Consider the following 25,181-nt stretch of genomic DNA (forward strand, 5'->3'; position numbering starts at 1 on the left):
GAGAGGGAACCTGCTCCAGGCATCATTCCATCTCCACTCATAAACAGCAATTAACCGGTGCCAACACGAGCAAACCCTCTATCTCACACACGCACGCACACACATACGCACACACACACGCACACACACCTGCCTCCACCCTATAAAAGCCTAACCACTTATCCAGCTCTCACTTCTTCTGTCAACACACAGTGAGGACTTTCCCGACCCCGACACACCATCCGTTACGTCATCCATGATGACATTATGAAACCATTTTCCCCTCCAAAATCACAGCACAGTGTGTCCATAGAACTCATCTACCCCTGACCCCTGACCCTTAACCCGCAGCCTCAGCCTGTGGGCTGGAAAACATCAAAAGAGTTGAGTCATGGTTGGCCACTGACTGGTTTTGGCCAACCATGGACCAGGATTCTTCTAGGAGCATGAGTGTTTTTATGTATGCGTAGTACGTGTGTTGCATGTGTGTGTGTATGTCAGTGGAGGCTGCTGAGGGTAGGCCGGCTCATAATAATGACTGAAATGGAGTGAAATCAAACTTATGAAAACCATGCGTTTGATACCATTCCGTTGACTCCATTCCGTTATTATGAGTCGTCCTACCCTCATCAGCCTCCACTGTTGTGAGTGTGAGTGTGCTCACCTTCCCATCGGTCCTACCGACACAGTACATTTGACCCCCAGAGTGAGGTTCCCTCCTTTAGAGAAGGAATACACCGCCCTGCGATGCATTAGAATCACCACCAGGTCTGATACCTATATACACACACACACGCATACGCACATGCACACACAAACACATGCACACGCACCAGAAGAGCTGATTAGTGGAATCAGGTGTGTTAGTGCTAGGTTGGAACAAAAACCTGTTCTCCCTACTGAAGCCATTTTTTCCCTAAGTCTAATAAAGGTCCCTTCTGTTTTTAATCTACATACAGTACCAGTCAAAAGTCTAGACTCACTTACTCATTCCAGGGATTTTCTTTATCATGTAGTAACCAAAAGAATGGTTAACTCCTCTAGCTCCACAATGAAATAGAGTGCAGGCCAGGCAGCAGGCTGTTAGCCAGCCAGCCAGCTTAGTGGACTCTGCCAATAGCACAGTCAGTGTAGTCAGCTCAGCTATCCCAATTGAGACCGTGTCTGTGCCTCGACCTAGTTTGGGCAAAACTAAACATGGCGGTGTTCGCCTTAGCAATCTCAACTAGAATAAAGACCTCCTCCATTCCTGCCATTATTGAAAGAGATCGTGATACCTCACATCTCAAAATAAGGCTACTTAATGTTAGATCCCTCACTTCAAAGGCAGTTATAGTCAATGAACTAATCACTGATCATAATCTTGATGTGATTGTCCTGACTGAAACATGGCTTAAGCCTGATGAATTTACTGTGTTAAATGAGGCCTCACCTCCTGGTTACACTAGTGACCATATCCCCCGTGCATCCCGCAAAGGCGGAGGTGTTGCTAACATTTACGATAGCAAATTTCAATTTACAAAAAAAAAAATGCAGTTTTCGTCTTTTGAGCTTCTAGTCATGAAATCTATGCAGCCTACTCAATCACTTTCTATAGCTACTGTTTACAGGCTTCCTGGGCCATATGCAGTGTTCCTCACTGAGTTCCCTGAATTCCTATCGGATCTTGTAGTCATAGCAGATAATATTCTAATTTTTGGTGACTTTAATATTCACATGGAAAAGTCCACAGTCCCACTCCAAAAGGCTTTCGGAGCCATCATTGACTCAGTGGGTTTTGTCCAACATGTCTCTGGACCTACTCACTGCCACAGTCATACTCTGGACCTAGTTTTGTCCTGTGGAATAAATGTTGTGGATCTTAATGTTTTTCCTCATAATCCTGGACTATTGGACCACCATTTTATTACGTTTGCAATCGCAACAAATAATCTGCTCAGACCGCAACCAAGGAGCATCAAAAGTCGTGCTATAAATTCTCAGACAACCCAAAGATTCCTTGATGTCCTTCAAGACTCCCTCTGCCTACCCAAGGACGCCAGAGTACAAAAATCAGTTAACCACCTAACTGAGGAACTCAATTTAACTTTGCGCAATACCCTAGATGCAGTTGCACCACTAAAAACTAAAAACATATGTCATAAGAAACTAGCTCCCTGGTATACAGAAAATACACGAGCTCTGAAGCAAGCTTCCAGAAAATTGGAACGGAAATGGCACCACACCAAACTGGAAGTCTTCCGACTAGCTTGGAAAGACAGTACCGTGCAGTATCGAAGAGCCCTCACTGCTGCTCGATCATCCTATTTTTCCAACTTAATTGAGGAAAATAAGAACAATCCGAAATGTATTTTTGATACTGTCGCAAAGCTAAGTAAAAAGCAGCATTCCCCAAGAGAGGATGGCTTTCACTTCAGCAGTAATAAATTCATGAACTTCTTTGAGGAAAAGATCATGATCATTAGAAAGGAAATTACGGACTCCTCTTTAAATCTGCGTATTCCTCCAAAGCTCCGTTGTCCTGAGTCTGCACAACTCTGCCAGGACCTAGGATCAAGGGAGACACTAAAGTGTTTTAGTACTATATCTCTTGACACAATGATGAAAATAATTGTGGCCTCTAAACCTTCAAGCTGCATACTGGACCCTATTCCAAATAAACTACTGAAAGAGCTGCTTCCTGTGCTTGGCCCTCCTATGTTGAACATAATAAACGGCTCTCTATCCACCGGATGTGTACCAAACTCCCTAAAAGTGGCAGTAATAAAGCCTCTCTTAAAAAAGACTAACCTTGACCCAGAAAATATAAAAAACTATCGGCCTATATCAAATCTTCCATTCCTCTCAAAAATGTTAGAAAAAGCTGTTGCGCAGCAACTCACTGCCTTCCTGAAGACAAACAATGTATACGAAACGCTTCAGTCTGGTTTTAGACCCCATCATAGCACTGAGACTGCTCTTGTGAAGGTGGTAAATGACCTTTTAATGATGCCAGACCGAGGCTCTGCATCTGTCCTCGTACTCCTAGATCTTAGTACTGCTTTTGATACCATCGATCACCACATTCTTTTGGAGAGATTGGAAACCCAAATTGGTCTACACGGACAAGTTCTGGCCTGGTTTAGATCTTATCTGTCGGAAAGATATCAGTTTGTCTCTGTGAATGGTTTGTCCTCTGACAAATCAACTGTAAATTTCGGTGTTCGTCAAGGTTCCGTTTTAGTACCACTATTGTTTTCACTATATATTTTACCTCTTGGGGATGTCATTCGAAAACATAATGTTACATTTCACTGCTATGCGGATGACACACAGCTGTACATTTCAATGAAACATGGTGAAGCCCCAAAATTGCCCTCGCTAGAAGCCTGTGTTTCAGACATAAGGAAGTGGATGGCTGCAAACTTTCTACTTTTAAACTCGGACAAAACAGAGATGCTTGTTCTAGGTCCCAAGAAACAAAGAGATCTTCTGTTAAATCTGACAATTAATCTTGATGGTTGTACAGTCATCTCAAATAAAACTGTGAAGGACCTCGGTGTTACTCTGGATCCTATCTCTCTTTTGAAGAACATATCAAGACTGTTTCAAGGAGAGCTTTTTTCCATCTACGTAACATTGCAAAAATCAGAAACTTTCTGTCCACAAATTATGCAGAACAATTAATCCATGCTTTTGTTACTTCTAGGTTGCACTACTGCAATGCTCTACTTTCCGGCTACCTGGATAAAGCACAAAATAATCTTCAGTTAGTGCTAAATACGGCTGCTAGAATCCTGACTAGAACCCAAAAATTTGATCATATTACTCCAGTGCTAGCCTCCCTACACTGGCTTCCTGATAAGGCAAGGGCTGATTTCAAGGTTTTACTGCTAACCTACAAAGCATTACATGGGCTTGCTCCTACCTATCTTTCAGATTTGGTCCTGCCGTACATACCTACATGTACGCTACGGTCACAAGACGCAGGCCTCCTAATTGTCCCTAGAATTTCTAAGCAAACAGCTGGAGGCAGGGCTTTCTCCTATAGAGCTCCATTTTTTATGGAATGGTCTGCCTACCCATGTGAGAGATGCAGACTCGGTCTCAACCTTTAAGTCTTTACTGAAGACTCATCTCTTCAGTGGGTCCTATGATTGAGTGTAGTCTGGCCCAGGAATGGAAAGGCTCTGGAGCAATGAACCGCCCTTGCTGTCTCTGCCGGGCCGGTTCCCCTCTCTCCACTGGGATTCTCTGCCTCTAACCCTATTACAGGGGCTGAGTCACTGGCTTATTGGTGTTCTTCCATGCCGTCCATATGAGGGGTGCGTCACTTGAGTGGGTTGAGTCACTGACGCGCCCCCCCTTGGGTTGTGGCGTGGCAGAGATCTTTCTGGGCTATACTCGGCCTTGTCTCAGGATGGTAAGTTGGTGGTTGAAGACATCCCTCTAGTGGTGTGGGGGCTGTGCTTTGGCAAAGTGGGTGGGGTTATATCCTTCCTGTTTGGCCCTGTCCGGGGGTATCGTCGGATGGGGCCACAGTGTCTCCTGACCCCTCCTGTCTCAGCCTACAGTATTTATTCTGCAGTAGTTTATGTGTCGGGGGGCTAGGCTCAGTCTGTTATATCTAGAGTATTTCTCCTGTGTTATCCGGTGTCCTGTGTGAATTTAAGTATGCTCTCTCTAATTCTCTCTTTCTCTCTTTCTTTCTTTCTCTCTCTTGGAGGACCTGAGCCCTAGGACCATGCCTCAGGACTACCTGACATGATGACTCCTTGCTGTCTCCAGTCCACCTGGCCATGCTGCTGCTCCAGTTTCAACTGTTCTGCCTGCGGCTATGGAACCCTGACCTGTTCACCGGATGTGCGGTAGAGATACTCTCAATGATCGGCTATGAATTGCCAACTGACATTTACTCTTGAGGTGCTGACTTGTTGCACCCTCGACAACTGTGATTATTATTATTTGATCATGCTTGTCATTTATGAACATTTGAAGATCTTGGCCATGTTCTGTTATAATCTCCACCCGGCACAGCCAGAAGAGGACTGGCCACCCCTCATAGCCTGGTTCCTCTCTAGGTTTCTTCCTAGGTTTTGGCCTTTCTAGGGAGTTTTTCCTAGCCACCGTGCTTCTACACCTGCATTGCTTGCTGTTTGGGGTTTTAGGCTGGGTTTCTGTACAGCACTTTGAGATATCAACTGATGTAAGAAGGGCTATATAAATACATTTGATTTGATTTAAACAAATCTAAATATATTTTATATTCTTCAAAGTAGCCACCCTTTGCCTTGATGACAGCTTTGCACACTCTTGTGGGCTTTTTAAAAAGGGTTCTAAAAGGGAAAGCATCCATGGGGGTGCCTACTTCCTGGAGGCTGGACAAGCCAACTGGAGTAGGGTCTTATCACCCCCTCCCCACCATGGACACCCATTAGATCTGCCTGATATCAGACAAAATTAAGGAAAAGAAACCCCCCCACTAACTTAGCTTAGGGAAAATAAATACGGAGCTAACCAAACAGGAAGACGAGATAAAAAGCCTTGTTTCCCAACTTAAAGAGGACTCTGGGATGGTCGTAGAAGGACTTTTTGTACTTGTTCCAGTCCTCGGCCGTAGCCTCAGTCTGTGAGGTCCGTAGTCCGTAGTCTGTGATATCCCTGTGTGCGGTAGCCCTATCCTTTAGTTTAGCACCAACCTCAGAGTTAATTCAGGACTTTTGATTGGTGAAGCAGCGAACCCTTAACTGTGGGGACAACGTCGCCAATGTATTTCCTAATGAAGCCGTGGATGGAGGTGGTTAGAGCATCGATGTTATCGGCAGAGTCCGGAATCATATTCCAAGCAGTACTGTAGCATAATATCTCATTCTGGAGACCATTTCTCAACGAAGCGAGTCACAGGTACATCCTGTTTGAGTTTCTGCTTGTAAACAGGAAGCAGGAGTACGGAGACATGATCTGATTTGCCGAATGGGGGACGAGGGAGGGCCTTGTATGCTTGCGTGTTGGTAGAATATCAGTGGTCTAGGACTTTATCGCCCCTAGTGACATTGGAGACGTGTTGATGGAAGTTGGGCATCACGTGTCTTAATAATGAGGAATTTAAAATCACCGGCAACCAGAAAAGCAGCATCTGGATGTAAGTTTTCCTGCTTGTTTATAGCCTCGTACAATTCATTATGTTCCAGCTTGTTATTTTTCTTGTCCTGTAGTGGAATGTATACAACAGTCACGATAACAGCTGAAAACTCCCTTGAGAGGTAGAAGGGTCGGTATTTGACCATCAGCTATTCCAAGACGGGTGAACAATGGGTCGACACCGTGTGTTTATGTGTGTATTAGGCTTGGGTGGTATCCAGATTTTCATATTGTCATACCAGCCATTTACATATTGTCATACCATCCATTTATATATCGTCATACCACCCATTTTCATATCGTCATACCATCCATTTTCATATCGTCATACCATCCATTTTCATATCGTCATACCATCCATTTACATATCATCATACCACCCATTTACATATTGTCATACCACACAAGAAAAGCCCATTGGGCCTCTATTACCAGAATGATAACAACATTTGCACAAACTAATAGCAAAATCACATAGACGCTGTTAGCTAAATGCTAACGAGCGAAAACGAACATAAACAAATTGCATAGACAGACAAATACAGCTCATAAAGTTATACAAGCATAGCTAGTAGCTACCGGATGTCATTCCAGACAAGTCTGGACATTTACAAGTGAAAGTGAACCACACAAATTGTGCAAATAAACAAAGTTGTGATGAATGATTTTTTTGAAGGAAGAGATCATGTGTACACAGAGTAGAGGGTAGACGAATGGAGGAGAAAAGAAAACGCTAGTAGGAAGCAACATGACACTGTACCAATAACTCATCCAGAGCTCTTTAACGTCTGGCAGAAAGCCATTATAAGATATCTGATGGCAAAAAATGGATTAGTGAATTGTAGTGTAAATTCATAATCTCATGTGACTCGCTATGAACTCACCTGCTCCCATTTCCTCCCGTTGTGCTATTTACAAACAACCCCTAACTACGGTAAGCTTCGTAACGTAAAATAACGTGACAGGTGAAATGAAGAACGCAAATCTGCTTTATCTCCTAATGTACTGTACAAGTTGACTGCAGGTATTAACTTAAAAAGTAGCCACAAATATAAACATTTATTGAAAAACTTTAAAGAAATAGTTTTGATGGTATTGAAAAAACATCCCGTGGCTTTTTCCAAATACCCCGGTATACGGTATATACGGCATACCGCCCAAGCCTAGTGTGTGTATGTGTGTGTGTGGTAGTGAACTTACGGCCGTCAGCCAGTCTAGCAATAACTATGCCTCTGCTGCCCCAAGCTGTGATCATGAAGCCTGCCTTGACCACGGTGATGATAGCCAGGCCCTGACCGTTCGCTAATATATTGGCTGGAGGGAGAACACACACACACACATGGAGACTGAGACAGACACACACAAACAGTTATTAGCGAGTCCTGCTAGCATGTTAGCATGAGTGATATCATTTCCTGCCTAGTATTTATGACTGTCCCCTGACATCAACATAAAGACATGCTCAGAATGAATGAGAGAGAAATTCAAAAGGTATGAGTCAAAGATGTGAGCTCAGTAAGGGCACACACACACACACACACACAACGAGAGAGACACACACCGAGAGAGACAGACACCGAGAGAGACAGACACCGAGACAGACACACACCGAGAGAGACAGACACAGAGAGAGACAGACAAAGAGAGAGACAGACAGAGACAGACAGACACAGAGACAGACAGACACACACGGAGACAGACACACACGGAGACAGACACACACGGAGACAGACACACACTCAGGGAGGGACAGAAGGAACACATACACCCACACACACCTGGGATGAGTTTGTCCGGCCCGGTACGGCTGGAGATCTCAGTAAAGTGTCGGAGGATTTTGGCAGCTTTCTTTGCCTCCGACTTCATGTTGGACGGGATGGGGTTATTCACTGTCAACACACACATACATATGAGCATCATCTGTCCCCATATGAGTAGAATTCACTGTCAACACACACAAGTCCCCATATGATTAGTTAGTAATGTGAAGTGATTGAGTCTTCGGTCAGGACAGCTGAAGTTCAGCATGTCACACAGTTTAAGAGCATGTTTTCCAGACTGAAAGTAGATAGACTTGCTAATTCATGGTAACAATGATAAGCTAATGTTTTACGGCTATTAGCAAACCTATAACATATGGCTGGGAATTGCCAAGGACCTCACAATATGATACTATCATGATACTTAGGTGCCAATTTAATACAATCCATTTAGAAAGTTTTCACACCCCTTGACTTTTTCCACATTTTGTTGTGTTACAGCCAGAATTTAAAATGGAATACTTATCGATTGTTTGGTCACTGGCCTACACACAATACCCCATAATGTCAAAGTGAATTATGTTTTTCAAATTTTTTACTAATTCATAAAAACATGAAAGCTGACATGTCTTCAGTTATGGCAAGTCTAAATAAGTTCAGGAGTAAAAATATGCTTAACATGTTTATCATTAATTTATTTATTTAAATAAATACATTTTTCTCCCAAATTTCATGGTAGAGCTGCAACTCCCGTACGGACTTGAGAGAGGCGACGGTCGAGAGTCCAAAACATAACCCACACTGCTTCTTGGCACTTCCAACCCGGAAGCAAGCCGCACCAATGTGTCAGAGGAAACACTGTACACCTAGTGACCTGGTCAGCGTGCACTGCACCCGGCCCGCCACAGGAGTCGCTAGTGCGCGATGAGACAAGGATATCCCTGCCGGCCAAACCCTCCCTAACCCGGACGACGCTGGGCCAATTGTGCACCGCCCCATGGGCCTCCCAGTTGTGGCCGGCTGCGACAGAGCCTGGGCTCGAACCCAGAATCCCTGGTGGCACAGCTAGCACTGCGATGTAGAGCCTTAGACCACTGCGCCACCCGGGAGGCTTTAACATCATTTTTTAATGACTACCTCACACATACGTTTCTATATACAGTGCATTCGGAAAGTATTCAGACCCTTTGACTTTTTACACATTTGGTACATTACAGCCTTATTCTAAAATGGATTAAATTGTTTTTTTCCTCTCATCAATCTACACACAATACCCCATTATGACATCACAATACCCCATAACGACAAAGCAAAAAGGTCACATTTACATATGTATTCAGACCCTTTACTCAGTACCTTGTTGTAGCACCTTTGGCAGCGATTACAGCCTCGAGTCTTCTTGGGTATGACGCAACAAGCTTGGCACACCTATATTTTGGGATCTTCTCCAATTCTTCTCTGCAGATCCTCTCAAGCTCTGTCAGGTTGGATGGGGAGCGTCGCTGCTCAGCTATTTTCAGGTCTCTCCAGAGATGTTCGATCGGGTTCAAGTCCGCGCTCTGGCTGGGCCACTCAAGGACATTCAGAGACTTGTCCCGAAGCCACTCTTGTGTTGTCTTGGCTGTGTGCTTAGGGTCATTGTCCTGTTGGAAGGTGAACCTTCGCCCCAGTCTGAGGTCCTGAGCCGGTCTGGAGCAGGTTTTCATCAAGGATCTCTCGGTACTTTGCTCCGTTCGTCTTTGCCTCGATCCCGACTAGTCTCCCAGTCCCTGCCGCTGAAAAACATCCCCACAGCATGATGCTGCCACCACCATGCTTCACCGTAGGGATGGTGCCAGGTTTCCTCCAGGAGTGACGCTTGGAATTTAGGCCAAAGAGTTCAATCCTAGTTTCATCAGACCGGAGAATCTTGTTTCTCATGGTCTGAGAGTCTTTAGGTGCCTTTTGGCAAATTCCAAGAGGCCTGTCATGCGCCTTTAACTGAGGAGTGACTTCCGTCTGGCCACTCTACCATAAAGGCCTGATTGCTGGAGTGCTGCAGAGATGATTGTCCTTCTGGAAGGTTCTCCCATCTCCACAGAGGAACTCTGGAGGTCTGTCAGAGTGACCACTGGGTTTCTTGGTCACCTCCCTGATCAAGGACCTTCTCCCCCCATTGCTCAGTTTGGCCGGGAGGCCAGCTCTAGGAAGAGTCTTGTTAGTTCCAAACTTATTCCATTTAAGAATGATGGAGGCCTCTGTGTTCTTGGGGACCTTCAATGCTGCAGAAATGTTTGAGTAGCCCTCCCCAGATCTCTGCCTCGACACAATCCTGACTCGGAGCTCTACAGACAATTCCTTCAACCTCATGGCTTGGTTTTTGCTCTGAAACGCATTCTCAACTGTGGGACCTTATATGGACAGGTGTGCATTTCCAAATCATGTCCAATCAATTGAATTTACCACAGATGGACTACAATCAAGTTGTAGAAACATCTCAAGGATGATCAATGGAAACAGGATGCATCTGTGCTCAATTTCGAGTCTCATAGCAAATGGGCTGAATACTTATGTAAATAAGGTATTTCAGTTTTTTATTTTTTATACATTTGCTAATATTTCTAAAATCCTGTTTTCGCTTTTGTCATTATGGGGTATTGCGTGTAGATAGATGAGGAAAACCATTAATTTAATCAAATTTAAAATAAGGCTGTAACATAATAAAATGTGGAAACTGGCAAGGGGTCTGAATACTTACCGAAGACACTGTATATAGTGTAGATAATATATTTTTTATTGTGAAACAAACAAGAAATACAACAAAAAAACTGAAAACTTGAGCGTGCATAACTATTCACCCCTCCTACTTTGTAAAGCCACCTTTTGCAGCAATTACAGCAGAAAGTCTCTTGGGGTATGTCTCTGTAAGCTTGGTACATCTAGCCACTGGCATTTTTGCCCATTCTTCAAAGAAAAACTGCTCCAGCTCCTTCAAGTTGGATGGGTCCGGCTGGTGTACAGCAATCTTTAAGTCATACCACAGATTCTCAATTGGATTGAGGTCTGGGCTTTGACTAGGCCATTCCAAGACATGTAATTTTTACCCCTTAAACCACTTGAGTGTTGCTTTTGCAGTATGCTTAGGGTCATTGTCCTGCTGGAAGGTGAACCTCCGTTCTAGTCTCAAATTTCTGGAAGACTGACACAGGTTTCCCTCAAGAATTTCCCTGTATTTAGTGCCATCCATCATTCCTTAAATTTTGACCAGTTTCCCAGTCCCTGCCGATGAAAAACATCCCCACAGCATGATGCTGCCACCACCATACTTCACCGTGGGGATGGTGTTCACGAGGTGATGAGAGGTGTTGGATTTGCGCCAGACATTGTGTTTTCCTTGATGGCCAAAAAGCTCAATTTTAGTCTCATCTGACCAGAGTACCTTCTTCCATATGTTTGGAGAATCTCCCACATGCCTTTTGGCGAACACCAAAGCAAATGCTTTTTTTCTGGCCACTCTTCCGTAAAGCTTAGCTCTGTGGAGTGTACGGCTTAAAGTGGTCCTATGGACATATTCTCCAATCTCCGCTGTGGAGCTTTGCATCTCCTTCAGGGTTATCTTTCGTCTCTTTGTTGCCTCTCTGATTAATTCCCTCCTTGCCTGGTCTGTGAGTTTTGGTGGGCGGCCCTCTCTTGGCAGATTTGTTGTGGTACCATATTAAATTTTTTTATAATGGATTTAATGGTGCTCCGTGGGTTGTTCAAAGTTACCGATATGTTTTTATAACCCAACCCTGATCTGTAATTCTCCACAACTTTGCCCCTGACCTGTTTGGAGAGCTCCATGATGCTGCTTTTTTGGTGGTGCTCGTTGCTTAGTGGTCTTACGGTCTTACAGGCATTTCAGAACAGGTGTATATATACTGAGATCATGTGACAGATCATGTGACACTTAGATTGCACACAGGTGGACTTTATTTAACTAATTATGTGACTTGCACCAGATCTTATTTAGGGGTTTCATAACAAAGGGGTTTCATAACATATGCACACCACTTTCCGTTTTGTATTTTTTCCATTTCACTTCACCAATTTGGACTATTTTGTGTATGTCCATTACATGAAATCCAAATAAAAATCCACAGCGTCTGATCCCGTCAGAGGGATCAAAATCCAGCGAAAAATCATATCGCCAATTAGCATAAAATAAAAATCATAATAAAAAAAATAAAAATAATAATACATATATTTTTTTTTATAGATACACCTCTCCTGAATCGACCCACGTCGTCCGATTTCAAAAAGGTTTTACAGGAAAAGCAAATCATTAGATTATGTTAGATGAGTCCATCGTAAAAAGCAGCTTCATAGCCATTTTCCGACCAACCACTTGCATCACATATAATCAAAAAACAGCTAAATGCAGCACTAACCTTTTACAAACTTCATCAGATGGCACCCCTAGGACATCATGTTATACAATGCATGCATTCTTTTGTTCAATAAAGGTCATATTTATATATAAAAACAGCATTTTACATCGGCGTCTGACGTTGACTAAATAATTTCCCCTCAAATGCGTCCCGGTAAACAATGCTACAATTCCCTAAATACTATCCGATAACGATTTTTTAAATTTATATTGTCAATCTAACATTTATAGATGAATATCTCTTGAGAACACCTGTCATACCAGATTTTAAATTAACTTTACTGGGTAATCACACTTTGCAATAAAAGGAGATGCGATACTCAGAAAATGAGCTAATATACAGAGCTCGGCGCCATCTTGGCACAATCGCATGTCACATCTCATCTTGTATAATATTGTCAATAATCGCCTACCTTTAGTTGTCTTCATCAGAAAGCATCCCAGGTCCACAACAGATGTATTTTCGGTCGAAAAAGTCCATACTTCACGTTCCATTAGCCTGCTGTTGGTAGCGCGTCCTTGGGCTCTCTCCAAATTCTCCGATGTGCGCAGGGCTGAAGTTTCGGATAAAATGATTCTCCCGCCTGTAGGTTCGTTCAAACATGTCAAACGTTGTAAAACATTAATCTTCAGGGCCTGTAACACCAAGAGAGCCAATAAGATTCGAGGGGGATGATTTAATTGTCTTTCAAACCCATTCCAAAGGTGGGGGTAGACATGGCCGCCGGCGTCATAATGGTGATGGCCCATCCCCTGTGACCAATTTCTAAAGAGTCTCATTCACTGAGTTTCGACTGTATAAGGCTCAAACCACTGTGAAAAGACTGGCGACATCTAGTGGAAGCAATAGGAAGTGCTCACTGAACCATGGTTAACGGTGTGATTTATAGGGAAAGATGAGAAGTCGAGTCCACAATTCTGAATTCCACTTCCTGTTTCAATCGGTCTCGGGGTTTTGACTGCCATTTGAGTTCTGTTATACTCACAGACACCATTCAAACAGTTTTAGAAACTTTAGGGTGTTTTCTATCCATATATAATAAGTATATGCATGCCCTAGCTTCTGAGTTTGATTAGTAGGCCGTTGAAAATGGGAACGATTTTTTTTTCAAAATGCGCTGTGGCGCCCCCTATCCTAGGGTATCCTCAAGAGGTTATATCAGAACACTAAAACAAAACAATAAACAACGGAAAACTAACGTCACCTTCTGCAGGCTAACTGAGCTGTACAAAAACAAGATCCCACACAGAAGGGGGAAAAAGGGCTGCCTAAGTATGATTCCCAACGATAGACAGCTGCCTCTGATTGGAAACCATACTAGGCCAATCAAAGAAAAAGGCAACATAGAAATATAACACATAGACTGCCCACCCCACACCCTGACCTAACAAAATAGAGAAATAAACCGTCTCTCTCAGGTCAGGGCGTGACAGTACCCCCCCCCCCCCCCCCCCCCCCCAAAGGTGCGGACTACCGGCCGCAAACCTATAGGGGAGGGTCCGGGTGGGCATCTACCCATGGTGGCGGCTCTGGTTCGGGGCATAGCCCCCGCTCTGCCCACTGATCCCTCCGCATTTGTGCCACCGGACCGTGGATCGTCGGAGGAGGAACCGGACCGTAGATCATCGCCGGAGGCTCTGTGCTGCAGGCCGCCGCTGGAGGCTCTGTGCTGCAGGCCGCCGCTGGAGGCTCTGGGCTGCAGGCCGCCACTGGAGGCTCCGGGCTGGGGAACGTCGCTGGAGGTTCCGGACTGGGGAACGTCGCTGGAGGTTCCGGACTGGGGAACGTCGCTGGAGGTTCCGGACTGGGGAACGTCGCTGGAGGTTCCGGACTGTGGGCCGTCTCAGGAGATTCCGGACTGTGGGCCGTCTCAGGAGGTTCCGGACTGTGGGCCGTCTAAGGAGGTTCCGGACTGTGGGCCATCTCAGGAGGTTCCGGACTGTGGACCATCGCTGCAGGCTCCATGCCATGGATCATCATTGCAGGCTCCACGCCATGGATCACCACTGGAGGCTTCGTGCCATGGATCATCCCTACAGGCTCCAGGCCATGGATCATCCCTACAGGCTTCTTGCCATGGATTATCACTGGAGGCTCCAGGCCATGGATCATCACTGGAGGCTTCTTATGTGGAGCCGGAACAGGTCTCACTGAACTGGGGACTGTCGCCAGAAGCTCTGGACTGGGAACTGTCGCCGGAAGCTCTGGACTGGGAACTGTCGCCGGAAGCTCTGGACTGGGAACTGTCGCCGGAGGCCTGATGCGTGGGGCTGGCACAGGTGGCGCCAGGCTGGTAACACACACCTCAGGGCGAGTACGGAGAGCAGGAACAGGACACACCGGACTGGAGAGACTCCCTGGAGGCCGGGTGCGTGGAGCAGGTACAGATGGCATCAGACTGGTAACACGCACCTCAGTGCGAATACAGGGAACTGACTCAGGTGGCACCAAACTGATAACATGTTCCTTTGGGAAAAATCCGTGCATCCTCCACCAACTCAACAACTCTCCCATATCTCTCTTCTCCTGGATTGGCTCTGGTTCCCTCCTCGGCTCCGCCGACTGCTCCATGTGCCCCCCAAAAAATGTTTTCTTGGGGTTTCTGTGGCCTTCCTTCCCGACTTCGTAGCTGTCCCTCCCTCGCTGCTTCCGCCTGCTTCCTTGGCAGGCTCTTGTCTCCTGCCACTATTCCTTCCAAAGTCCAGGATATACTTCTCCTAATCTCCTCAAAAGTCCACTGGTCCATACCACGCTGCTTGGTCATATTGTGGTGGGATCTTCTGTGACGATCATCGTCGAAAGGAGTAAACCAAAGCGCAGCGTGGTAAGTGCTCATCATATTTCTTTATTTAACTCAGACCACTAAAACAAAACAATAAACAACGGAAAACGAACGTCACCTTATGCAGGCTAACTGAGCTGTACAAAAACAAGATCCCACACAGAAGGGGGGAAAAGGGCTGCCTAAGTATGATTCCCAATCAGAGACAACGATAGACAGCTGCCTCTGATTGGAAACCATACTAGGCCAATCAAAGAAAAAGGCAACATAGAAATATAACACATAGACTGCCCACCCCACACCCTGACCTAACAAAATAGAGAAATAAACCGTCTCTCTCAGGTCAGGCCGTGACAACGTGCTTTGTTTCAAAAGGATATTGTATCCATTCCTTATGTCACAACTTACTAGAATACATTTGTCAGTAAATATCTGTTGGAAACAAAGTCTGGTTAATACCACACAAATACCTGCTTGTTAACAAGGTCAAAGAGGTATCTTTCAGAATGATCCATAAGTATTACCCTGTGAATCATTACCTGAAGAAACTCCAAAAAGACATTAACATTAGCTGTACTTTTTGTGTTGAGCATCCAGAAACAGTTTTGCATTTATTTTGGCATTGTCAAACTTCATCTGGACTTCATCTCAACTTCATCTGGAAAAATCGTACACATTATATTAGGAAATCTGTCGTTATGAACACATTTGATTATGGTGGTCTCAATTGTTTTGATTTTCCTACTTTGAATAATACTTTTAAGATTAATACATTTCTGAAAGAATCCAACTTCAATTTGGAATTTCATCTCTCATTATAGCTTCTCCCGTTTTGGCGACTTCAATTTTATGTTACTTTGTAACTATAACATTGATAAGAGTCCTACAAAATTATCTGCTTTTCATAGACAAGTATTCTTAGCGTGGTCTTAAAGAATCTAACTTCAATTTTGAATTTCATCCCTCATTCTCCTTCAGAATGATCGATCTCTGTGAATCATTACCTGAAGAAACAAAAAAATAAATAATTTACATTAATAACTGTACTTTTTGTGTTGAGCATCCAGAAACAGTTTAACATTTATTTTGGCAATGTCTACATGTAAAAAAAAAGATATTCATAGTTTTATAATTGTTAATATTCTTGATGACTTTTGTTTGTTATGGGAAAATGTGCTGCTCGGTTTCCTGAACTATAATAAAGATAAAGAAAAACTATTTTACCTCATAAATCTAATTGTGCTAATGGAAAATGTAATATTCATAAATGTAAATTCACTAATAAAACAACACTCCTCCGTGTTTTCTATAAGGAATTCGAGCAGTACATGAAGACCATTCCATTCTATAGTCTTTGTATAATCTATTATTTATCATTATGTGTTTGTATACTTCTTGTACGTATACTGATTTTTCTGCAATAAAACAGAAAGAAAAAAGACAAGAAACATGTATTTCTTTGATCTGTTACTCCATCTATGACTTGACTATTTATTACATATAGTAAGAACCAACCGTTTATAAAGACAGTGTTAATTAATCGGATGGTTTATTAAAACTCAGCTTGCAACCTTGACATGATGTTTACCCTTACTCATGTTACTTGTCTTATTAACCCAAAATAGGTTTACTCGCATATCTGCATTGTTTTAAAAATGGCATGTAGAGAAATTGATCCATCTTGATTATAGATTTTTATTTTCAATACCCACAAATAATCCACCTGTAAAACGTACACAGTGTCACAAGAATGTTCACAGATGTTCTTTTTACAGGTGAAACTCACCACCCTAAATACTCTCTATACAGGGGTAACTCATCACCCTAACCACACCCTATACAGGGGTTACTCACCACCTTGACCCCACTGTACACAGGGGAAACTCAGCATCCCACTATATACAGGGGTAATTCCCCACCCCATCCTGTACATGGGAAACTCACCACGTTAACTCCACTATATAGAGGTGAAAGTAAGCACTTTAACTCCCCTATATACAGGGGCAACTCACCACCATATCCCCATTCTATACAGGGGTAACTCACCACATCACTCTATACAGAAGAAACTCACCACCCTAACCCCACTCTATACATGGGTAACTCACCACATCATTCTATACAGGGGAAACTCACCACCCCACTCTATACAGAGGTAACTCACCATCCCACTCTATACAGGTGAAACTCATCACCCCACTATATACAGGGGTAATTCCCCACCCCACCCTGTACATGGGAAACTCACCACATTAAATAAAGATATATCATGAGCACTTACCTGTCACAGTATCCACAGAAGGTGGCGCCCCTCCCTGGTCGGGTGGTGCTCGGCGGTCGTCGTCGCCGGCCTACTAGCTGCCACCGACCTATGTTTCTGTGTCTTTTGGTTTTGTCTGTCTAGGTCCGCACCTGTTCTTTGTTTGTCATTAGTGGGGGGGTATTTAGTTTGTCCTTTTTGTTTGAGAATTCGTGCGGGATTATTACATGTCATGAGTGTGTGGCAGTTAGTGTTTTACGCTGCCTTTTCCTACGCAGCGTACTTGAATCTTGTATTGAGATTGCCGGGCTGCGCCCCGTGCGTTTTGAACTTTGGAGTTGTTCTCCTATCGTGTGTTTTGGCGCACCCAGCCTTGTGGCTACCTTATTTTACACAGTGTTTAATAAAACATCTGTGTTGAACGGACCGCAGTCTCCTGCAATTGACTCTGCCCCTTTCCTGCTACCAAGGATAACGTTGACATTACCACGCTGCGCTTTGGTCTACTCCTTTCGCCGACGATCGTCACACATGTATAGATCTGTTGTTCTAAGGGAGAAAGACATTTTTCCTATTGGTGAGTCAACTGGATCAAACAAGGGTAGGTCAAGAAGGTGAGGCCTGGTTACACCTCTAAACAACATGAGAGTTCCAGATGGAATAGCATCAAAGACAATGGCGAACTCTCTAGGTGTAACAGGGATATTGTAACGAGATAAAAAAAAAATCCTCATAATTGAGTAACAACCATTCTGCATTAAAAAGTTGACTCATCAACAGGATTTGATTATTGAACCGGTTCTTAAAAAATAAAGACTTGTTTCTATACAAAATATCCTTATTGTTCCAAATGAAATACCTATGCGGGGGAAAATGATGTTTATATATTAACAATCACGCTATGAATACGTGTCTATGAAAAGCAGATCATTTTGTATGAATCTTATCAATGTTATAGTTACAAAGTAACATAAAATTGAAGTCACCAAAACGAGAGAAGATATAATGAGGGATGAAATTCCAAATTGAAGTTGGATTCTTTCAGAAATGTTTAGCCCAATTTATCTTAAAAGTATTATTCAAAGTAGGAAAATCAAAAAAATTGGAGACCCCCCCATACTCATATGTGTTCATAACGACAGATTTCCTAGTTTAATGTGTACGATTTTTCAAGATGAAGTTGAAAAGCATGTAGGGACTGGGCTGCAAAAGTAAGTCTGGCGATACCTTCAGCTTTAGAAAGCAATACTTGACCTTTCAAGGATAAATCCCTCTGCAACCAATGGTTCAACTTCTTTTTGGTTTTTCAATAATAGGTATGAAATGTAATGAGCATCTTTCCTGTTGATCATTAGAAATTCTAATCCCAAGGTATGTTACATTTTCCTTGACTGGAATATTGCATATAGAGGGTATCACACAGTCTTTAACAGCAAACAATTCACACTTATTAAGGTTTAGGCAAAGACTTGATCCTTTGGAAAAAATCGATTGCTCTAGGAATCTGGTCAGTATCTTTCAAAAAGTGGGTGGTGTCATCTGCAAGCTGATTTATGATAATATCTCTGTCAGTAATATACATCCCTTTTAATATCTCTGTCAGCAATAGAGATCCCTCATTGGATTGAACAGAACTTGTAAGAAGTTGGGTTGCAAGCAGGAAAAGGTGAGGCAAAATTGGGCAGCCTTGCCTGGTTCCTCTTTTCAAATCAAATCTAGGAGAAGTGCCATGCTTTAATTTAATGGAACTGTTCCCATTCATAAAAATTCATAAACAGTTTTAATAGTACTACAAAATAATTCCCCAAAACCAAATTTCTCAAGGGAGAAGCTCATGTTCCACTGTATCGAAGGCTTTATAAAAGTCCAAGAAGACAATAAAACTGTCTTCGAAGATTAGATCAGAATAGTCAATAAGGTCTAACACCAGTCAGCTATTATTAGATATGTCTATTCCTCATGAAGCCAGATTAGGTATCTTCTATAATTGAGTCCAATACTGCCTTCATTCTTTTTGCAAGTATAGAGGCTAATATTTTGTAGTCATTATTGAGCAGTCAGATTGGACGCCAATTATCGAGGAGAAGCAAGTCTTTCTTGGGCTTAGGTATTAATGTAATTTGACCTTGAGTCAAACTGGAAGGGAAAGCATTATTTGCGATGCTTTCAGAAAAAGACCTACAACAGAAATGGGGCCAACTGTTGAGAAAAAGTTGTGTAAAACTCAGCAGATATACCATCAGTCCCAGGAGACTTATTATTTTTAAGGTGTTCAATAGAATAAATGATCTCTTCAACTATAATAAGGTCATCACACTGTTTCCTCACAGCCTACACAATTGATTTCATCCCCCCAGAGAGTCAAAAAAAAAGAGTTGAGGAAACCTCACAATACTGAGAACTATAGAAATTCCTGTAGAAGTCGCAACTAAAGTTAGAGATTAATTTGAGATCATCTGTGATGAGACCATTAATATTTAATCGTTGAATTGTATTATTTTTAGAGTGGTATTTTTCTAACCTGAAAAAATAAGATGAATTTTGTCCACCCTCCTCTAGTCACTTCTTCCGAGATCTGACAAAGGCTCCCTCTGCTTTCAGTTCATGCAGGTTTCCTCTGCTTTCAGTTTATACAGGCTCCCTCTGCTTTCAGTTCATACAGGTTCCCTCTGCTTTCAGTTCATACAGGCTCCCTCTGCTTTCAGTTTATACAGGCTCCCTCTGCTTTCAGTTTATACAGGCTCCCTCTGCTTTCAGTTCATACAGGTTCCCTCTGCTTTCAGTTTATACAGGCTCCCTCTGCTTTCAGTTCATACAGGTTCCCTCTGCTTTCAGTTCATACAGGCTCCCTCTGCTTTCAGTTTATACAGGCTTCCTCTGCTTTCAGCTCATACAGGCTCCCTCTGCTTTCAGTTCATACAGGCTCCCTCTGCTTTCAGTTCTTACAGGCTCCCTCTGCTTTCAGTTTATACAGGCTCCCTCTGCTTTCAGTTCATACAGGCTCCCTCTGCTTTCAGTTCATACAGGCTCCCTCTGCTTTCAGTTCATACATATCATCCAACTTGTGTTGTAGCTCAAACAATACAGATTTGTCCTCCTCTGAGAGACTTTCAACAGACTTTTGACAAAAACAGGTGATCTTTGTAATTACACTTTCTTCTTCAGCTCGCCTCGTCTTGGCAAGAATACTCACATATTTTCTTAAATATTTTCCAACCTCATATTTAAAAAAGGTCCCAGTTATTACTGTATGAATTGTCATTTATAGATTTTTTTCCCAGAAGTGTGTAATTAAATTGTTTATTTCCATCTTGACCAACTCATGTTTACATGTCTCTCGTCTGCTCCTGCAAGCCGGTCGGTACACACGTAACCACATTCCCTCATCTGATTGGTCGATTCCCATGAACCGTGAACCTGCATTACACATCATCACACTCCCTTAACTGATTGGTTGAGTAGGGGGGGCCTTCTGACTTTGTGGCTGTGGTATCTAGGGATGATAGTGTATCATCTCTTTTTTTTGTATTAACAACAAATCAATATGAAAAGTACATGGGGGGGAAACACAATTATAATTATTATAATTATAATTATAATATATAAAGTATATACAAAGGACAATTGGGCTAGAGGTTACAATATCACATTACACAAGGACCTTAAGGGACATACAAACAGTTATAATTCGAACAGCTTTTTCGTTGGTAGAGTATTTAATTGTCTTAAAATACAGTGCAATTTATTTTGGTAAGGTAAGAAAATGTGGTGTTTTGTTGGGAAATTTACATTTTGTGAATATCAAATTTGGCCAAAAGAATAATGAAATGAATTACATAAAATTGTTTCAACTTATTTCTATCGTAGGTAAAGAATCCAAGCAGTACATATCTCCATAATAGCGTAAAATCTTCATAAATGTGTTCAATTATAAATCTACTGATGTCTTGCCACAGATACAATGTAAAAAAACACAGTGTCTGTGTGGTCATTACAAAAGGTATAATTTGAATTTATGTTTTTCTTAAACTTCTTCATATAGTGGTTGGCAGGATAATATTTATGAATCATTGTAAAATAAACTTCCTTCATTTTGTTAATAAGTAGGTATGTGTGTGGCAACATCCAAACTTTTTTCCAACAGATATTATTAATAAAACCATTCCAATAAGGCATGACATAAGGTATTTCTGTTGAAACATGGCTCATATAGCTCTATTGTTGTTGAATGGACCAAAAGAAAAACGAATCTTTCCCTACTGATGAGACAACAGGGTAAATCGTAGGTATGTTCTGAGGGTCAGGTCTTGACACGTTCCTGAATAATAAAGCAACACCTGAGGGAATGGCATCTAAAACAATAGAAAAATGTTTAGGTGTTACAGGGACCTTGTGAAGTGATAAGTATTCCTTAGAACTAAGTAAAAAGACCCTCTGAATTTACAAGTTAGCTCACCAATAGGATATTACTTCAGAACCAATATTCTAAAAACAAAGAAGTATTTTTATTTTATGTGTCCCGATTATTCCATATATAATATCTGTGTGAAGAAAAAAATGTGCTTATAAATTAAGGACCATGACAAGAAAACCTGCCGATGAAAAGAAAAGAGTTTCACTGGAACTTTGTCAATATTATAATTGCAAACAGATATGAAGTTAAGGCTACCAAAAGTAGAGAAGACATGATGAGGAATGAACTTCTACGGGTACAACACTAAACAGGAGAATGATGAGTTGCTTGAATCTGTTGAGAAACATACACTTCATTGGTTATCTAAATGTCCCAATTGGTTATAATTAATAGGAGGGGACTTTAACATGACAATAGATACTGCAGTTCATCTGATAGATGGCCCCCAGGTAGGCCAACCAATCAGAATTTTGGTTTAATACTTTTTATGGAAAAGTTTGATCTTACTGATATATGGAGAGAGGTTTCTGGCCGACAGATCATTAACTTGGAGTAACAAAACAGCTTCCAGACAGTCCAGAATAGGTTTTTGGCTTATATCAAAATGTATTGATAGTGAGTGTGTTACTAAAAACATTTGTACTACTCCCCTCACAGACCATAGGGCCATTAGAAAATATTTACCCCTGATACACTAACCTTGGTAGAGCATCCTACCGGAAGCTAAATAGCTCCTTTTTAAATAATGATTTAAACTCAGCAAAAAAAGAAACGTCCTCTCACTGTCAACTGCGTTTATTTTCAGCAAACTTAACATGTGGAAATATTTGTATGAAAATAACAAGATTCAACAACTGAGACATAAACTGAACAAGTTCCACAGACATGTGACTAACAGAAATGGAATAATGTGTCCCTGAACAAAGCGGGGGTCAAAATCAAAAGTGACAGTCAGTATCTGGTGTGGCCACCAGCTGCATTAACTTCTCTGGGATATGTGGGACGCTAGCGTCCCACCTCGACAACAGCCAGTGAAATTGCAGGGTGCCAAATTCAAACAACAGAAATCTCATAATTAAAATTTCTCAAACATATAAGTATTATACACCATTTTAAAGATAAACTTCTTGTTAATCCAACCACAGTGTCCGATTTCAAAAAGGCTTTACGGCAAAAGCAAACCATGCTATTATCGGAGGACAGCACCCCAAACAAACAAACAAACACAGACAATCAGAATTCAACCCGCCAGGCACAACACAAAAGTCAGAATTAACATATAATGCATGCCTTAACTTTGAAGATTTTCTTCTGTTGGCACTCCAATATGTCCCATAACCATCACCAATGGTCCTTTTGTTTGATTAATTCCATCGTTATATATCCAAAATGTCCATTTATTTGGCACGTTTGATCCAGAAAAACACCGTTCGAACTCGCGCCACATGACTACAAAATATCTCATAAGTTACCTGTAATCTTTGTCCAAACATTTCAAACATCTTTCCTAAAACAACGTTAGGTATTTTTTAACGTAACTAATCGATAACATTTAAGAAGGGATAAACAGCATTCAATACCGGAGGAAAACAATGTGGAGTGTGCTTTCTGGTCAATCGCCTCTATCAAACAGTACACTTCCCTCGAGCCTCGTTCTGAACAGCCGTACTTCTTCATTACACAAATGAAAAACATCAACCAATTTCTAAAGACTGTTGACATCCAGTGGAAGCGATAGGAACTGCAAGCAACTGCCTTAGAAATATAGGTTCCCAAAGGAACCTCATTGAAAAGAGAGTGACCTCAACAACAACAAAAAAGTCCTGGTTGGTTTGTCCTCGGGATTTCGCCTGCCAAATATGTTCTGTTATACTCACAGACATCATTCAAACAGTTATAGAAACTTCAGAGTGTTTCCTATCTACCAATTATATGAATATCCTAGCTTCTGGGCCTGAGAAACGGGCAGTTTAATTTGGGCACGCTTTTCATCGGGACGTGAAAATACTGCCCCCTATCCCAAAGAAGTACTGCAGTGCATCTCCTCCTCATTGACCGCACCAGATTTTCCGGTTCTTGCTGTGGGATGTTACCACCCTCATCCGACAAGGCACCTGCAAGTTCCAGCACATTTCTGGGGGGAATGGCCCTAGCCCTCACCCTCTGATCCAACAAATCCCAGACGTGCACAATGGGATTGAGATTCGGGCTCTTCGCTGGCCATGGCAGAACACTGACATTCCTGTCTTGCAGGAAATCACGCACAGAACGTGCAGTATGGCTGGTGGTATTGTCATGCTGGAGGGTCATGTCAGGAAGGGTACCACATGAGGGAGGAGGATGTCTTCCCTGTAACACACAGTGTTGAGATTGCCTGCAATGACAACAAGCTCAGTCCGATGATGCTATGACACACCGCCACAGACCACGACGGACCCTCCAAGTCGATCCCACTCCAGAGTACAGGCCTCGGTGTAACGCGCATTCCTTCGACGATAAACACGAATCCGACCATCACCCCTGGTGAGACAAAACCGCGACTCGTCAGTGAAGAGCACTTTTTGCCAGTCCTGTCTGGTCCAGCAACGGTGGGTTTGTGCCCATGAACGACATTGTTGCCGGTGATGTCTGGTGAGGACCTGCCTTACAACAGGCCTACAAGCCCTCAGTCCAGCCTCTCTCAGCCTATTGCGGACAGTCTGAGCACTGATGTAGGGATTACACTTTCCTGGTGTAACTCGGGCAGATGTTGTTTCCATCATGTACCTGTCCCGCAGGTGTGATGTTCGGATGTACCGATCCTGTACAGGTGTTGTTACACGTGGTCTGCCACTGCGAGGATGATCAGCTGTCCGTCCTGTCTCCCTGTAGCGCTGTCTTAGGCGTCTCACGGACATTGCAATTTATTGCCCTGGCCACATCTGCAGTCCTCATGCCTCCTTGCAGCTTGCCTAAGGCACATTCACGCAGATAAGCAGGGACCCTGGGCATCTTTCTTTTGGTGTTTTTCAGAGTATGTAGAAAGGCCTCTTTACTGTCCAAAGTTTTCATAACTGTGACCTTAATTGCCCACCGTCTGTAAGCTGTTAGTGTCTTAACAACCGTTCCACAGGTGCATGTTCATTAATTGTTTATGGTTCATTGAATAAGCATGGGAAACTGTGTTAACACCCTTTACAATGAAGATCTGTGAAGTTATTTTGATTTTTACGAATTATATTTGAAAGACAGGGTCCTGAAAAAGGGACGTTTCTTTTTTTTCTGAGTTTATCTTGACGGTAAAATAAGCAAAGAGATAGACCAGATGTTTTTGCAACTTTCTGTTGAGAAACCATATCCATTACTGTAGGAAAACTGTTGTAATGAACACTTATGATTATGGTGGGCTGAATTTTCTGGACTTTAATACCCTAAATAATATATCAACTTTTCTCTGTTGGTGAGCGCACAGCTTTCC

At 42.6% G+C, this 25,181-nt stretch overlaps 1 protein-coding gene across 1 annotated transcript in view; it reads right to left on the reverse strand.

The window, feature by feature from the left end:
• The window catches only part of LOC145857943 (SH3 domain-containing YSC84-like protein 1), a 60,057-nt gene that overhangs the window by 25,542 nt on the left and 9,334 nt on the right, over positions 1 to 25,181 (reverse strand). Inside the window, exons 3-6 of the mRNA XM_082955495.1 lie at positions 7,878 to 7,988; positions 7,300 to 7,413; positions 2,598 to 2,659; positions 644 to 756 (exon numbers count right to left, since the gene is read on the reverse strand). Coding sequence (XP_082811621.1) covers positions 644 to 756; positions 2,598 to 2,659; positions 7,300 to 7,413; positions 7,878 to 7,988 — 400 coding nt within the window. The remainder of the gene's footprint in view (positions 1 to 643; positions 757 to 2,597; positions 2,660 to 7,299; positions 7,414 to 7,877; positions 7,989 to 25,181) is intronic.

Source organism: Salmo salar, chromosome 09 (genome assembly GCF_965601325.2).
Source record: "Salmo salar chromosome 09, fSalSal1, whole genome shotgun sequence".
Taxonomy (NCBI): domain Eukaryota; kingdom Metazoa; phylum Chordata; class Actinopteri; order Salmoniformes; family Salmonidae; genus Salmo; species Salmo salar.